This window comes from Rhinopithecus bieti, unplaced genomic scaffold, assembly GCF_001698545.2.
Source record: "Rhinopithecus bieti isolate Rb0 unplaced genomic scaffold, ASM169854v2 scaffold_1304, whole genome shotgun sequence".
In the NCBI taxonomy this organism is placed as follows: domain Eukaryota; kingdom Metazoa; phylum Chordata; class Mammalia; order Primates; family Cercopithecidae; genus Rhinopithecus; species Rhinopithecus bieti.
This window is the reverse complement of record NW_016803307.1, coordinates 87,174-105,154: the sequence shown is the minus strand read 5'-3', so window position 1 is coordinate 105,154 and position 17,981 is coordinate 87,174. Positions and strand designations below refer to the sequence as shown.

The 17,981-nt window shown below is 35.0% G+C and overlaps 1 protein-coding gene across 10 annotated transcripts in view; it reads left to right on the top strand.

The window, feature by feature from the left end:
* Positions 1-17,981, top strand: part of MLIP (muscular LMNA interacting protein) — a 268,127-nt gene that overhangs the window by 175,618 nt on the left and 74,528 nt on the right. For all 10 annotated transcript variants that reach the window (XM_017872818.1, XM_017872849.1, XM_017872833.1 and 7 more), the window contains one exon: positions 8,253-8,297. In XM_017872818.1, coding sequence (XP_017728307.1) covers positions 8,253-8,297 — 45 coding nt within the window. The remainder of the gene's footprint in view (positions 1-8,252; positions 8,298-17,981) is intronic.

The window sequence follows — 17,981 nt, the reverse complement described above, 5'->3', positions numbered from 1 at the left end:
AGGCAGTGGGTTCTGTTTTTGCCCAGGATATGCCTAGGAACATCATGAGCTAGAGCCTGTAATGGGGGCATCATAGCTCTGCTTGGTACTCAATCCATCTGTGGATGAGATGATCTCCAAGATGTAAGACAAAGTCCTCTTTACTCTTCATTCTCCTCTCCTTAAGCAGAAGCAAGGAGTCACTTTTGTTGCTGTGAGCAGCACTGTGTGGAGTTGGGGAAGAAATAGCACATGAACTCCCTTGGCCATGCCAGTTGGTATCTCCCTAGGTCATGTGCCACCCTAGTCTACTGGCTCTGAACTCAGTGCAGTACTAGGAGTTGCCTAGGAATTGCAGTCCTTATTTCCTAGACTTTCAAGTTTGCCTAGAATCCTAGAGCACTTTTGCCCATGGTGGTGAGCCTTGCCAAGAAAGTCAACTTCTAACTGCTGGGATGGGCAGTTCCCGTCTGAGTAGGCCTACTCCAAATGCTCTCTCCATCTGTGGGCACTGGCTGAGCCCAGCATAGTTTTGCTTTCTGCTGTTAAAAGGCAGCACTGAGTTCAATGTAATGTCCCCCAGTTGCTGTGCTCTCCCTTTCCCAAGTGCACAGATTCTCTGTGCTGCATGGCCACTACTGGGGAGTTGGGGGGAAGGGTGGCATCAACAATTCAGTACTGTCTCTCCAACCCCCTTCAATGCCTGTTTCAGCAATATGAAGTTAAAACTAGGTATATGATTGCTCACCAGATTTGGTTCTTGAGAGGGTTGTTTTCTGTGTGCAGATAGCTGCTAAAATGTGGCATTCCCGTGGGAGGTAAGAACACTGTAAGTTTCCATTCTACCGTCTTGCTCCAGCTCTCAGGGATGAATTATCTATTAAAATTCGATTTCATTCTATTTTCATTCTATGAACTTTGTAGAGGGAATTTTTTGTCTTTGTTTGCATTATATGTTACCTTCTAAATGTTTATTATTTTTTATTAACTACCAGTATAAATTTGTCACATTTATATAATTCAAAACCATAGTATGCTTTCTTAATAAAGAACAACCTCTGAAAATAGGGTAGTATTTGGTCCTATTACTAATGCATCAAAAACTCTTAGTTGGAATCACATTCTATTGATAACAACTTATTTTATAAATCCTCTCCATTTTATAAATTACTTTTAAGTGCAGAGGAAATATCTGAGATGGAGTTATTAAATATTAGATAGCATACAGGTAAGATCTCATTTTAATGAGCTTGAGAGACAGAAAAATATCATTACAATGGAAGTATATTCCTTCCAAAATATCAGAATATATTGAAAAATGTGTCAAACTTTATTAATAATATTTTCCACTATATATACAGATATTCAAATAAAGGTCATCTCCAATTTCACCAGCTCACACACTCTTCTTGTTGCTATGCTTGGAAACGTTGCTATGCTGGAGTGTTTCAGAGGTGATGTGCAATAATGCAGTCATAGATCTTAGGACGAGAGGTGAATTAATCCAAATCAGGTCCAGATCTGCTTTGCTGTAGGATGAGGCCAGAGATTTGATGAGTTATAGGAAGGATTGGGAACAATTTAAGCAAGAAATTCCACTTGACTGATCATTACTTATTTCCTTTTCTAATTGTTCAGAAATATTTCTGCAGTATATGTATGTATGATAGGGTTAAGGAGGAAATGGAAGATAGTCTTCTGCATTCTGCTAGATGAGGAGGCAGAGAAGAGTGAATGAGACAACTTTCTGCCTTGTATCCTTTTCCTTGCCATTTTAGATTTCATCAAATGGGAAGGTGCCTTATTTCAGACAAACTTCCCCTTGATCTGATCTTTTATTTCCCTATTTGCACATATAAACTATGACTTTCACTGGTCACCTACGCCCACTTGTTCTGTCTACCAACTATGTTCATGACAAGTTAGAATCATCATTCCCTATCTTAAAGAATCAAACTTTAAAAAAATTTCTATATCTACTCCTTATATATATTATATATTATGGGGTATATATTACTAACTTAGAAAATGGTCTTTAGTGAGATATTTAGACAGGGTAAGTTCTTTTTTTTTTGAGATGGAGTCTCTCTCTGTTGCCAGGCTGGAGTGCAGTGGCGCGATCTTGACTCACTGCAACCTCCGACTCTTAGACAGGGTAAGTTCTATAGATAGTAAGAATAAGCAGTTCAAAGTAAGGAAGACACGATGTGTCATAATATATCAAATGGCCTTTGATATATTTTCAACATGGATTCATTTTTTTGAGTAGTGCCTTATGTACAAATAATAGGAACACTCTCTAGGTTAAGAGTAAGACAGTGTCTTTATCATTTTATAATTTTGTATGTCCTCAATGCTAAGCTTAGCCCTCAGTAATAACTAACTGCCCAATTTGTATTTTGAGTGTTGTCTTTCTGCTTAACTGTACATTAGTCTTGACTGGGAGAAATAACGTAATTCAATTAGCATGTTATCACTGATTAGCGCTCTCTGAGTTTTGAGAAAGGAAGATTCAGGACAGTTAGAGCCAACAGAGAAAAAGGGAAAAGAAGCATCTTAATGGTATCAAATCTGACATTATATTCAGGTGGAAGGGACATGACTACTGAAAGGGAAAAAAGCATGCTAAAAGTAGAGTACCAGAATACAGAAAGAAAAGGCAACTGTTTGACACTTTTTATTGAATCCAGCTTGATTTTCCCCAGGCCCCAAGATGGTGTCTGTTAGAGTGATGCCGACCAAAAGACACCTGTCATGAATGTGAAATGGTGCAGATTGCAAGGAATGAGAAATCTAGATGATGAATAAGGAGCTTGGCTGTTCTTTGTGTGCCTTTGGCGTCAAGTCTTTGGGAGATGAAAAGGTTTCTCCAAAGCTGGCTTGGGACAAGTGGTGTCTTGTGTAGGAATTTATCTTTCAATGGATTTCAATCCTTACCTTTACTTAGGTCTCTAATTCTTTTAGTTTCCATATAACTTTAATTCTTAAATTGATTTTTTTGAAATAAATTTTTTACCTTCATTATTTTTTGGACTGTTCTGGTTAGTTTTTAAGTTTTTAAGTTGTTTTTTTTTTTTTTTTTTTTTTTTTTTTTTTTTTAAGATACAGTAATGGCTAAAGCCCATCTCTCTCTTTCTTCTCATTATTTTTTCTTCTATGATTAAAACAATATCAAAGGCTGTAGAATATAGATTATAAATTTTTATTTCACACAAGAGCCATTCTTATACTTACCTCAAATGTTACTCTTCCCAGTTAGTGTTAACCTGGAGAGATGTGAATGACCAAAATTTTAACGTTGTTCAAATCCAATTCAAATTTATTTTTAGGTATTTCAAGTTTCTTCTCCACCTTTATTCAGGTGATGCAGGTGTTCAAATGTAGCAATCTTTTCCCATCACCTGCTTAGTTCACCACACAATCTCTCCTCACATTTTGGAAAATAATTGCTACAATATTAATGACATAATTATAGCTATAACTTCTAATAAACAGCATTAACCTGCATTAGACATGCACAAGGTGGCTTCTCAAAGGATTGGACGTAATTGGCTTCATTGAAAAAACTTGGTTACTTTAGTGATAAAACATATAAGTCACTATTCTTCCTCTTTGCTAAGGACAATTCTGTATTAGTATTATGCATATCTACTCCACTTTGTGGTTTGCATTTAATTTTGCACTTTCTCTGGGAAGTTTCTGATAGCAGTGATACAGAATTCATAATACTGGATGAAACAAAAATGTCTGGGGGTGTCTGAAGCATCTTATTATTATATCATGATTCCCAATGAGGGAATTTGGGGGACTTACAGAGACTCGATAAAAAGATATTTAGATGTTTTCCTAATTTAATTAATATGTTTGAGCCTTTTCTCTCTTTTCCCTATGATAATAATTTGGTATTATTTAATACAATATACTGAAAAAATTAGTAATACAAAATGTATGAATACTGTATTGTTAATATGTAACTTCTTTCCTGTAATGATTGAGGTAAAAATTGAACCATTTTTTTTCAGTTATGATGCATTAAATTCAGCATATTTCACAGAAGCTATTCATTTAACTTAGGGGATCAATAGAGAAAGCCTTCATTAGTGCAATAAGAAAAAATTGTTAAATGGTAAAAAACCTAATATTTTAGAAGAAATCATTATTATTACCTGTATTCGATTATGAGGTTTAATGAAACTTTAGGTGAACTGACAAAAACACCATGATGGATATTCTGAAGGGCAATTTTCCTAAACCTCAGTGCACACTAGCCTGGCCCACAGCAATTAGGTAAGGGGAGCACTTAGCCAAGATACCCTACTGCCATCAAGCAGCCAGGAATGGCAGCAAACAGTGGCACCTATAAGAATGGCATGAGTCAAAACGCAGAAAACAAACAATGTTAGACGCTGTGTATAAAGTACTTCATGTGCCTTATCGTTTGGTGATTCATACTTGTTGATAACATGGAACCATAAGGCTTTCAGTTTTCAGTTATTTTTGATCTCTCAGAGATTAAAACGATATGTCAAAATAAGCTCTGAAATATTTGCGATTTCAAAAATAGAAATATTTTAGGAACATAACTTATTGTACTTTAACCAAGCATATTTATAATTATTCATCTGTATGCTGACCGGTTCCTGTCGAAATGGAAGGTTAGGCTGCTATGCAAGTTTGGCCTCCCGTGTAAATGCAGAAATGCTTGATAAAACATAACTAATCCCTGGATGCCATAAATGAAGTGGGACTTCCAAGTTTGCATTAGTCCATTTTCATACTGCTATAAAGAACTACCTGAGACTGGGTAATTTATAAAGAAAAGAGGTTTAATTGACTCACAGTTCTTCATGGCTGGGGAAGCCTCAGGAAACTTACAATCATGGGAGAAAGCAAAGGACAAGCAAGGACTTTCTTCACATGGCGGCAGGAGAGAGAAGTGTAGGCAAAAGGCAAAGAACCCCTTATAAAACCATCAGCTTTTGCGAGAACTCACTCTCCATCATGAGATTAGCATTGGGGAACTGCCCCCGTGATCCAATCACCTCCCACCAGTTCCTGCTCTCAACATGTGGGGATTATGCAGATTATAATTCAAGATAAGATTTGGGTGGGGACACAGAGCCTGACCATATCAAGGTTAGAATACTAAAAAGAACCTAAAGTTGTCGTAGAACATGTGTACATCGGACCCTAGGGGCCAGGACCCAGGAGCTTAGGTTGTAACTTTCACTGTGTAACAAGTTTAAGATATATGTGGGAATCTATTGCATAATTCTATAACCTACAAGGCCATATTAACTATGAAGCATGAAAGAGAAAAAAGATAATTTAAAAAATAACCCCTACTCTACATTCTTGAGTGATAAGAAAAAGTCACCCATGAGAAAATGGGACTCCAAACCTATGATAATGTGGGGATTATGTGATAATGTGGGGGATCTGCCACCTTGAGATATAGGAAAATCAGGATGAGGCAATAAAATGGTAACTGGTCCAGAACCTGTGCAACTCCTACAGTCCCAGTGAGGGCAAAGGTACTGCAGGGATGGTTTCCCAACCAGGGCTTCTTGGATATCTAAAGAAATCCAAATTACCAAAATTACTCAAAATAGAAAATTAAAAAGCACACAAAATAACTAAAGAACATCATGAGGGAGAGACATGAGGGAGAATCAGCAAATACAAGCAACATGGTATTTAACGAGGGGGGACTATAACAAATCTGGAAAACTATCATATAAATATATTTAAAACGTTAAACATTACAATGAGTTATAGATATTATAAGACAAGATTTGAAGAAGACCCAAGTAGAACTTCTAGAAGTGAAAAGTCAATTATTAAGACATTAATTTCAATTGTCATGTTAAACATACTAATATGCAGTTAAAGAAAAATAAGTTAACTATCAGGCTTATATGCAAAAACCATCCAGAATACAGTATAAAGAGACAAAAATATAAAAAAGAGTTTGAGATAAATGGGAGAGGATTTCAGAAGGCCCAAAATACAGTCATGTTTCACTTAACTGTGGAGAGACGGTCTGAAAAACACATCACTAGGTGATTTCATCATTACATGAGCATCAAAGTGTATATACCGAGACCATCTTGGCCAACATGATGAAACCCTGTCTCTACTAAAAAAAATACAAAAAATTAGCCAGGTATGGTGGCACGTACCTGTAGTCCCAGCTATTCCGGAGGCTGAGGCAGGGAAATCACTTGAAACCGAGAGGCGTAGGTTGCAGTGAGCCGATTGTGCCGCTGCACTCCAGCCTGGTGACAGAGGGAGACTCCGTCTCGAATTTACAAAAAAAACGTATATACATGAACCTAAATGGTATAGCCCACTACACACCTAGGCTATATGGTTTAGCATATTGCTGCTAGGCTACAAACCTATGCAGCACGTTACTCTATTGAATACTGTGGGCAATTGTAACACAATGGTATTTATATATCTAAACATAGAAAAGGCATGGTAAAAATACAGCGTAAAAGATAAAAAGTTGTGTTTCTGTATAGTGCACTTGCCATGAATGGAGTCTGCAGGACTGGAGTTTTCTCTGGGTGAATCAATGAGTTAGTGGTGACTGAATGTGAAGAACTAAGGTTTTTACTGTACAGTACTGTAGACAACACTGTACACTACATTAACTTTATGTTTTTTCTTTCTTCAACAATAAACCTTAGCTTACTGTAGATTTTTTATTTTATAAGTTTCTTAATTTTAAAACTTTTGATTCTTTTGTAGCAACATGTGGCTTGAAATACAAATGCATTATGCAGCTGTACAAAATATTTTTTACACCCTTATTCTATAAATTTTTTCTATTTCAAATTTTTGCTTTTTATTTATTATACTCTTTAAGCTTTTTTTGTTAAACACTAAGACACAAACATACACATTAGCTTAGGCCTACACAGAGTCAAGATCATTAAGACGTTACTAGGTGACAGGAATAGTTTTAGTTCCATTATAATCTTATGGGAACCCTGTCATATATGAGGTCCATCATCAACTGAAACATCATTGTGTGGCACATTACTATATTTAATAGAAGCTCAATAACAAGAGATTAGATAAAATGGGAGAATGGCGGCATTTGAAGAGATAGTCATGTAGGATTTTTCAGAAGATATGCATGCTGAGAATAAAGGAACATACCAAGACAAAAAACAATAAAAAGAAATCTATACCAAGGCACATCAAAGTGAAATTACAGAATGTCACGGAGATAAACTTTAAATGTTAACCAAATCTGAAGACAGTTGATCCTCCAAGTTATAACATTTAGGCCAACAACAACAAAAGCCAGAGTCTGTGGCACAGCACCTGCAAAAGACAGAAATGCTATTACCGCTATTACCCTGGAATTGTGTGTCTAGCTGGACTCTCACTTAAGAATGAGAATATGATAAGAAACATTTTCAGACAACATCCAAGACAGTAAGATCTGAAAAAACCACCAAAACCTTTACTTTAGTAAGAAGGAAACTAGGGAGCAGGGGGAAATGGGAAGTTACTAATCACATGAAGTTTGAGTTAAATAAGATAAATAAGTTCTAGAGATCTGCCATACGACATTGCACCTATAGCCAACAATACTGTATTGTGCACTTACAAACGTGTTCAGACTACAGATTTCATGTTAAATGTTCTTATGACAATGAGATAACCTTTTTAAAAATGAAAGAAACTAAATCCAGATGAAAGGATTGAAACACAGGAGCCAATGACAAAGAAACAATATTAATCTGCTCTTTAAACAATTCTAAAACCAAGTCATCTTTATTCTCAAGTCATAAAACTTTGTTATGCTTTACTTTTATATAACAATACTTTAAAGAAATATATGTTATTTGTTTCAATTTGCTTTAAATAAATAGAAATAGCAATGACGCTTGTATGTTTGATTAAAATGTGAAGTATACAAAGAATGAAATGTTACGTAACCTTGAAGAATTTTTGATGTCATGTTATAATGCTTATGTTAAGAAAATGAAAAGGAAAAGCAGCATATAAACATCATATTCACTATTATGTGGGCTGAATAAAATACATAGGAAAATATTTATGGCAATATACCAAAATATTAAAATCATTTCTTTGGTGGCATAATGATATTTTCCTTTTCCTTTATACTTTTCAAAATCCTATCATGGACATATAATTCTTTAATACTAAACAAACTTCAAAATACTTAAACATATAAATATTTTAATAAATTATGAGTTTCACTAAATAAACACCATGTTTATGTTTTGCAGGCAAATCTCTCCTCACCGTCTTCTACAGTATCTGAGAGTCAGCTGGTATGTATCTTCTAAGTCACAGATCTACTTCTGCAAATTCTGATCTCTCAAGAGAGCTTTACTTGAGTAAAAGTGAAAAAAAGAATACATTTACTACGTATATTTTTATTCACTTACTTGTCTAATAAAATTTTACTGATACTTTCCAAAAGCTCCATGGTGGTTGTTTTGCAGGTGACAAACATACGTAAAACTATACATATACTTTACTTGCTAGTAACTTACATCCAAGTAGAGGCATTAGAAGAGATTGTGAGGTCAGGTGAAAGATGTCATTAGAATTTAAAGAAGAGAGCTCACTCTTTAAAGGAAAAGATCCAAAAAGTGTTTAAGGAGAAGGTCATGATTGAGTAGGATTGTTTTTGGATTTAAGAAATAGATATTTCACACAGGAGAATTAGCATGCAAATGGTCTAGATCAGTGCTGAGCAATAGAAATACAACATGAATGACAAATGTAAGCCACATATGTAATTTAAAACTTCTAGTAGCCACATTAAAAAAGTAAAATGGAGCGAGTAATGTTAATTTTCATAAAATATTTTACTTAATGTTATATAAATATTATCATTTCAATGAATAAGCAGTATAAAAATCAAGATTTTTTTACATTACTGTTTTGGGGAAGAGTCTTTGAACTATTACATATTTTACATTTACAGCAAATCTCAATTCTGCCTAGTTACAAGAGCTCAAGAGTGGGGCTAGTGACTACATTGGGCAGCACAGATCCAGACTCTAGAATCTGTTATTTGAAGATAAAATTTGATTAAATGGGAGAATTATTTTCTCTTATAGCATTTTGTTTTTCTTATTCTTACAGTGGTTACCAAATAGAAGTCATGAAATAAATTTCCTATATATCACTGGTCAAAGATTTTCTTAATATCTTTGGATGTTTATTATCTAAAACTGTAAATTCCTGAATAATCGATATCTTCACTAAAATTAATGGAAATTTATAGTAAAACAGTTTGAAACATTAACTGATATTCCCCTTTTAAAGAAATTGTTTTGGTGTCTTGTAGCCACAGCCAGCAAATCGTCCTGTCATTATTATGCCAATAAAAATAATTACAATATATTTATTTGTAATACTGAGAAATCATAAAAAGCATTGTTTGACTTTTCAAATAGCCTCCTGATTCAATCAATCCCATTGGGTATACTGCTGTTTATACATATAGTGTGTATATGGCATGTGTTTGCATGTGTGTGTGCATTAGTTTCAATTGGTTTAGAACACTAGGGGGCGGGGGGCAATATAGTATACTTGAAAGAATCTGGGATGAGTATCAGAAGACCCACCTTATACTTCCTCCTCTGACATTAACTAGCTGGCTGACTGTGGGTAAGCAAAAGTCTGGGAGTCTGGATTTCAATTTCTTAATTGAACAGTGAGAGCATTCTATTGCGAACTTTCCAAGCCCTTCCAGGCTGTGAATTGATGGTTACTAGCATAGTGGAGTTGAAGGAGTTGCCATGGAAACAAGCACTGCAATAACATAATGAGGTTGAATGACTTCCCACTTTATATATGGAAATATTACTACAATTATTTTAATATTTAAAATGATATATTTGTTTATTTAGAGTAATTATGGAAATAAAGAATGTTTTACACATTGTCATATACAGTTTCACTCAGTATAGTATATAAAATACAGATTTTAGATGTTGGTGGACTATATATACATGCATAAGTGTATATTTTACATACATATAAGTTCTTGGTTTAATACTTTAAGAAATTATTTCAAAGTGGCAAATATATATATATACACATACATGTATATATATATATATGATGATTTTATAAAATGAGATATAGTAAAACAACTCTTTGTGAATGTAATTAAAACACACTTACTTTTTGCCCAATAAAATAATCCTGTTGTTTGTTTTCTCTAGGGGCAAAACTACAAAGCATTGCTTTGAATGACTTTTATAATAATTTTCTTTCATTTACTTAAGTCTTTTTCTCTAAGGCATTCAAGGCATTTCTTAACCAAGTTTTAAATTAAGTTTTAATCTCAAAATGCCCTTGAGATATAGGTAGGTTTATGAAGGGATTATTATCAAGCAAGCATATCATATTAAAAAAATGAACATGTCTTGTACTGATATAATTATTTAATTCAATAACTTTGGTTTCTATTTCATGACATTAACCCTGTGTTTATATTAATACTACCTGAGAGTGGAATAAATAGTGGAAAATGATTGTATGTAAGACATGTTACAGGGCATGTACTTCACTAAGGGTTTAGAATATTTTTACACTTAAGTAACACTATAAAGTTATAATTTTTTCATTTTTATGAATGAATTTTCAATACTTGCCATCATGAACTCTTTCAGTTCTGAATAATATGAGTAAATAAGAATGCCTTTGATAAACAAAACTTTGAGATATATATTTATATTTTTATATAGGTATGTGTTTATAATATACGTACACATATAGATGACATATGAGGTAATTCTCATTGTTTATATATACACATCTTTGTTTATATGAGTAAATATGTATGCATATATAACACATAAAAACAAAGTTAATGGAAATATATGATATTTTATAGTTAAATTACATAAACAAATATTTGTTTGGTGTAAAACCAACAGTAAATAGTTAAAATTGACTCCTATTTTAGGAGGTAAATGTAGTACGTGTGTTGAAGAGAAAATATATGACAAATTGCTATGGTACCACAAGCTTAATGCAATTCTCAAATTGCTTTTGAGATTTAACTTTTTAAAGATATATCATTTTTTCATGCTTTCAAATTTTTAACTTGGCTGATTTGTTTGCTTGCTTTTATTGCAAGTGTGCCAATTCAGAATTCAAAGGGAAAGAAGAAATAGAGCCATGACCCTTACTCTTAAAATGTTTCCGTTGTTTACTCTGGAATCCAAATGATTTAGAGTTGGGCTTGGGAGACTGTTTTGGAAGCCCATGTGAAGCTAGTTCACCAGTCTTAGCTTCTCCTATTAAACTGCACTGCAATCGATCAGAACTGGAAAGGAAATTAGAGATGAAAATATCAGGAATTCCCACCTATTCACTGGAGATTGGAATAATGACTCTGTCAACCCGAAAAGATTATTGTAAGGCTCACATATCATAAAATGTGGAGTCGTCAGTATACTCCTATAGACAGGGAGAGGTTATTTTTGCACATAAAATCTGTGAAATGATGAAGAGATAATATGTGCAGCCATTTTACAGAAAAGAAACAGAGGCTTACGGAGTTAAATAGATTATCTAGGATCACCAGCATCAGTGTTCATCCTTGCTTTGTGTAGCTTTGGAAAAGGAATCATTATTATTGATTTTAGATAATTCAAGGAAAATAAGAAAGGATGAATTAAGGAGTTTGGAAACAGGGCCTCTATGGAAGCATTACTTTCACTGGATACCTCCTGTGTCTGACTCTGCCTAGTGTTTTTGCACTGCCTGGAAAATGTGAGTACTTACTGAAGAGGAGACTGGGTAGGGTCAGTTAGAGTACTGAAGTTTTCACAGCTGTGAATTGTGCTTCCTGTAGCATATTAAAAGGAGCAAAAGGAAAGGAAATATCTAGGATCTAGGTTAAACCTTTACAAAGCTTTCCTAACTGTTGAGCTGAATCATCACAAAGATATTAACAAAGGCCAGCGGGGTCTTTTTCCCTGCATAAGATAACACACAAGTTAGGCTCCCCGAGGTAGGTAAACCCTGGTCTTCTTTGGCAGTAAGGGAGCCTGGTTTAGATGATATTTGCCTTTTACTTTTGAAATTTCATGCCGTTACAAAATGTTCACTGTTGTCCAGGATGGAATACTTAATCTAGAGAGCACAAAACAACAAATTTTAAAAATAAGTCACCTGGCTATATACAGGTAAAAGCAAGATGCTATTTACTGGAACACTATTAAGAAGAGTGCTTAAACTTGCAAATACTTTGTTCCTAGTTCTGAATGCCAGCTGATGCGTCCAGCTTTAGTGGTGCGTGACTCATCTTTCTGAGGGCCCTTAAGGCCTCTGTTGTTCAGAAAATGCAGCCCTGAAAGCTTTTATGTAGAACCGATGTCTCCTTCAAGCTCAAAGACAGTTTCTCCTTGACCAGTTTTTCCTTGATGTAACATACTTAAGTGCCACAGCATTTATCAGGTACGCCCACTCAGGTTTGAGTCATGCTATTATCTTTTATTTAGCCATTGAAATATTTCAATCTGGCCAATCTGTATTGTGTATATTCCATAAAATACTTCTTGAGCCGTGAGATGCAGCCTGTAATTATTGAGGTCTTACGTATGTTTATTTTTATAAAACTATTGTAATCATTATAAAACATTTTTTGGAGGAACACATCAAGTAGGTACTTTTGTGAATAGTCTAGGTCATTTAGAATCAACATGCCATATTTATAAGTGCAAAGTATATATTCTGTTTTTCCTTTCAAATGTATTTTATGCTGTTTTTTCTTTACCAAGTTTTGTCATACATATTATCTCATTAGGTTCTTATAATCACCTTTGAGTTAGTATGGCAGGAATTGTTATTTCCATTATTCCGATGAAAAAACTGAAGTTTAAATATCTAGAATGCCATGTCAATAGTTGCTTGGTAATAAGTGGTATAAAATCTCTTTTGCTTTTCTAATCTTGGGAGCTTTACCCTATGCCATAGTGTTTTGAGATTTAGGATATTTGGTTAAGGGGAAAACATAGCTTAAGAATTTGCTTCAAGTATATAATAATGTTTGTTTAAAACAAGAATTAGGGTCTATAAACATGTATTATCTGAATAAGTAAATAAGGTAAATAATTTAGAGAATATTGCTTTTGTCCACAATTTTGCCTGGTAGAATGTATTGAGTTTGCACAAAGTATTTTGCCATGGAAATTCTAAAGGCAAAGAAAGAAGCACTGGAGAATGAAGACAAAACTGCAGCAAATGGGTCAAAAACAACCATGGCACTTTCACAAACTCTTTGAGTCCATCAAATTAGTAAAATTTCCAGCCAGACTCACAGAATTTGCTGTATGTTGTTTTGTTACTTTCTTGCAGTTTTGTTACATATCTTATCTCTCCAGAAAGATCAAAATAAACTCTTGAAAGCTGGCACCTTATCCGTTATTTCTTTTTTTCTTTATCACACCACCCTAGAGCTTATTTCTATAGTCAAAGGCAATTAAAAAACATCAGTCCATTAGTATTAGTTGAAGTTATTAATTTAAGAAAGATTTTGCTGGCCAGGCGCGGTGGCTCATGCCTGTAGTCCCAGCACTTTGGGAGGCCGAGGCGGGTGGATCACAAGGTCAGGAGATCGAGACCATCCTGGCTAACATGGTGAAACCCCGTCTCTACTAAAAATACAAAAAAAATTAGCCGGGTGTGTTGGCGGGCACCTGTAGTCCCAGCTACTCTGGAGGCTGAGGCAGGAGAATGGTGTGAACTTGGGAGGCGAAGCTTGCAGTGAGTCGAGATCACCTGGGAGACAGAGTGAGACTTTCTCCAAAAAAGAAAGATTTTGCTGTAAAACCCCGTTATTTAAAAATATTGGTAATCGATTCTCTAGGTCAGTGCTGGTAGTTAATCTTCAACTTTGGTATCTATCCCAGAGGCTGTACTAACTTGCTGTCATAGAATTCTGATTATAAGTTCCAAAGGATGGAAATAGTATCTGTTTATATAGTGCCCCAAGTGACAGTGTTCAAGTATGAGTGTATACTTGATAGATTATAAACACAAATCAATAGCAGGCTTAGACGAGTGTCTTATAGCCCATTAAAACCTGCCACTGGGCTTTAGGGAACCCATATACTCCCTTGAATTTTTTCTGTCCTCAAGACTAATGTTAGCATCAGATATAATATCCTCTTCTCCTCCCCACTCTCCACTCTTGAGTTCTCTAAAAAAGATGACATTGTTGTCTTTTGGTATTAAGAGTTTTATTGCATATCACCATGAATAGAGGGAGAAAACAATAATTTCTTTTAAATGAAGAAGATTAAAATCTTGTAAAGTCCCTAAAGTGGACTCTTTCCTTGACTTTTCTGTAGTTGATAACTTTAGCTTTCTACTCTTTCTCCTGAGGGCGGAACTCACCAACCCACTTTCCTTCTTCTCATCGTCTATTGGAAAAATGCCATATGGCTCTTCTATCCCTCAAAGTTCCCTCTTTGTGAATTATATTGTGCTCAAAAAGTTAGCCAATTCAGGAAAAATAATGGATGACCTCAAGGAGTCAGTCAGCACCACTTTTAAAAAAAATTTATTTTAAGTTCCAGAGTACATGTGCATGATGTGCAGGTTTGTTACATAGGTAAAAATGTGCCATGATGATTTGCTGCACCTATCAAACCATCACTTATGTATTAAGCCCAGCGTGAATTAGCATTTTTTCATGATGCTTTCCCTCCCTGCCCACAACAGGCCCCAGTGTGTTGTTCCCTAGCATATGTTCATGTGTTCTCTTTGTTCAGCTCCCACTTATAGTGAGAACATGCAGTATTTGGTTTTCTGTTCCTGTGTTAGTTGGATGAAGATAATGGCTTCCAGCTCCATTCATGTCCCTGCAAATTACATGATCTCATTCCTTCTTATGGCTTCATAGTATTCCATGGTATATGTATACCACATTTACTTCATTCGATCTATCGTTGATGGGCATTTGGGTTGATTCCACGTCTTTGCTATTGAATCAGCACCTCTTATTGACTCCATATTGAATTATAGTGAACACACTGAGCTTCTGCCTGTCAATTAACTTATTCATTCTGTAAGTTTTTATTGAGCACCAACCAGGTACAGGCACCATTCTAGATGTTGGAGATATAAGAGTGAATAAACCAAAGATCTCTGGTTTCACAGAACTTACATTCTAGTGGAGAAAGAAAAACAATAAACACAAACAGATGTCAGGTAGTGATAACTGCTGTGGAGAAAATAAAGCAGGTAAGAGAGATGGAGATTGCTATTTTATATGGCTCATTAAAAAGATATGTCTGACAAGGTGATGTTTAAACTGAAAAAGAAGGAATGAGGGAGTTCCAGACAAGGGAAGAGCAAATACAAACTCCTGGAGGAGGCAGTATCATAGTGTATAAACTAGAGTAGAAAGAGTGAAGGAGTGGAAGGGACAGTACTGGGAAATAAGACTGGAAAAAGAGAGGCTGGTTAGGGATATGAAAGATCAGGTCATACAGCACCCTTATAGGCATTGCTTTGTAGGCACTACAAGGGCTTTGAACTTTACTCTCAGTAAAAAGGTAAGGCATTAGAGAGATTTCAGAGCAGAGTTGACACGACTTGATGTAGAATTGATGGACATCATTTAGGAGATGAGTGACATGACTCAACTTACACTGTGGTTATCTTGTGATTTACTCAACTGGATTGTGAGCCTCTGAAAACAGGGGATATATCTTATTTATCTTTATAGACACTATAGTTCCTGACATAGACTAGATCTTAATTGGAAAAATGTCTCCAGTGAACATTTGGTAGAGGTGTGCTTCAGAGTTGCAAAACAGTTATTTTGTCTTTCAGGCACTTCAAAAATGTCTATACCCAGTGTAAATCAATTTTCAGTATATTCATGAATTGATATTTTCGATTTGGAGAATCTTCTCATTTTTCTTCTTGTGCCCTTTGTGCTGGCTATGAGAGTCATTACCTTTTTTATTTTTCCACATAGGCTGGAAAGAAAATTACAATACTGCTTTTTCTGGCATCATTAGAGGGTCATTTGTGTCTATCAGTCATGAGTCTGACTATTCTATGGATTCTATAGTAGATAAAAATGAAAGAAGGGCCTCTTAAGGCTAGTTTAGTTGTAATATTGCTGAACAATGACAATCTAACAGTAGTTCAGTTTTATAGACTCCCCAAACTTGATAAATCTAATTTCCTCTGTGTTTGTTTGCACACAGATGTAACAAATTAGATTGTTTGGAATTAGAGAAGTTGTTCAGGAGAACCTTTACTTGAAGTCCAAAGTTATCAGCAAAGATCACTACATGCAAAGATGCAATATAGATTAGGAATTAATAAAGCATAGTCTGTTTTAAAGCCCCTCCTTCAGTCTGGAGACAGAAGACAAGGCCAAATGGATGTCTCTGGAATGATAGACTAAGAAAGATCTATCTCTACATGAGTAGCACATTTTAATGTATTGAGTTCAAGTCTAGTGTCTTTCAACTTTTAATGTGTACGTGAATTGCTTAGGGATTTGTAAAAATGCAGATTCAGATTCAGTAGGTTTAGGTCGGGCACTGAGCTTTGGCATTCATAACAGGTTCTCAGATGTTGCTGATACTGGTCTACAGCCTTCATTCTAAGGGTTAAAGTGCTAGCAGACAATGTCTTAATTGGATAGAACATTAGTTAACTTTTTGTTATAAATGTAGATTGCATCACCATTTGACATTGTGAAACAAGGTATGAGGAATAATCGAGGGGAAGTTAACTAATATTCCAAGAGAGACTTATGTGTGATGACAACAGTGCCAGTTGCTTCACATACGCTGTTTTATAGACTTTCTAAGTGGCACTTTGAGACCCTTGTTTGGATGATGGATTTGAATATGCAGAAATAAGCCTTTTGCTGTAATTCTGTGTGGTATAATTCCTGAGGGGTCAGAAAGGTAAGTAATAAAATGTGTCATTACCGATTATTAAAGGACATAGTCATGTATTAGAATTACAACCCTTCAACAGAAGTTCTACACAGGTTGAATGGCTTTTCCAAGGTAATACAGTTTATTAACAACATTGCAAAAACTAAAATCTATGTCCATGTTGCTCTCCTTCTACAGTATTATGCTACTTCATGAGAGTAAATTTTTAACCAAATCCAGAGTCACAGTGGAAATTTGATGTCTTGGCTATGCAAATTATGGAGTATTTTAGGAGGTGGTGAAGAGGTGTGTGTGTCTGTGTGTATGTGTGTGTGTGTGTGTGTGTGAAGAGAGTGGATGTGTGGATGTGTATAGTCACCAGGAACTAAAAACATTAGAAAACATTAGGTCCTAAATGTTCTAAGAGTATTTAGGATGGCTGATGAAAACAAAGTAAAATGGCACAGAATGAGTTAACAATGGCCAAAATCAAGGATGAGACAGTTGACAGTGGAAATAAAACAGAGAAACAATGTATTTTAAAGGCATAAAAAATATAAAAATTATAGGAGCTTTGTTGTTGATTAGACAGGATAAGTTACAGAGAGGTGGATATTTAACAATGATTTCAAGCTTCTATCTAGTCTATGATGTTGCTCTTTCTCCCTGGAATGGGCACAGAAGTGATAAAAATCACAGGCATGATGATCGGACCAAACATGGATTTAAACCTTAACTTCGCATGTTAACTGCATGACTTTGGCATCTGACTTATTACTTTTAAATCCCCCACAGAATTTATAAGAAATTGATGAGATGATCTATCTAAAATATTGAGTTCAGTTTTTGATTCTATATTGATAGAATATAAAACCTGTGTCTATGAGACAATGATAGTGTCATTAGCTGCAATGGGTTCTCAAGGATTTTGAAGCTGGTTTTGAAGCACATGAAAAAGCATGAAGAAGGTGCAGAGGCTACCATGCAGATGACTTGTTAGTATACCAAGGTCTGTGGAGAGTGCATGAGGTTCAGAATTGGGACACTAAGGTTAGATTTTTTTTTTTTTTTTTT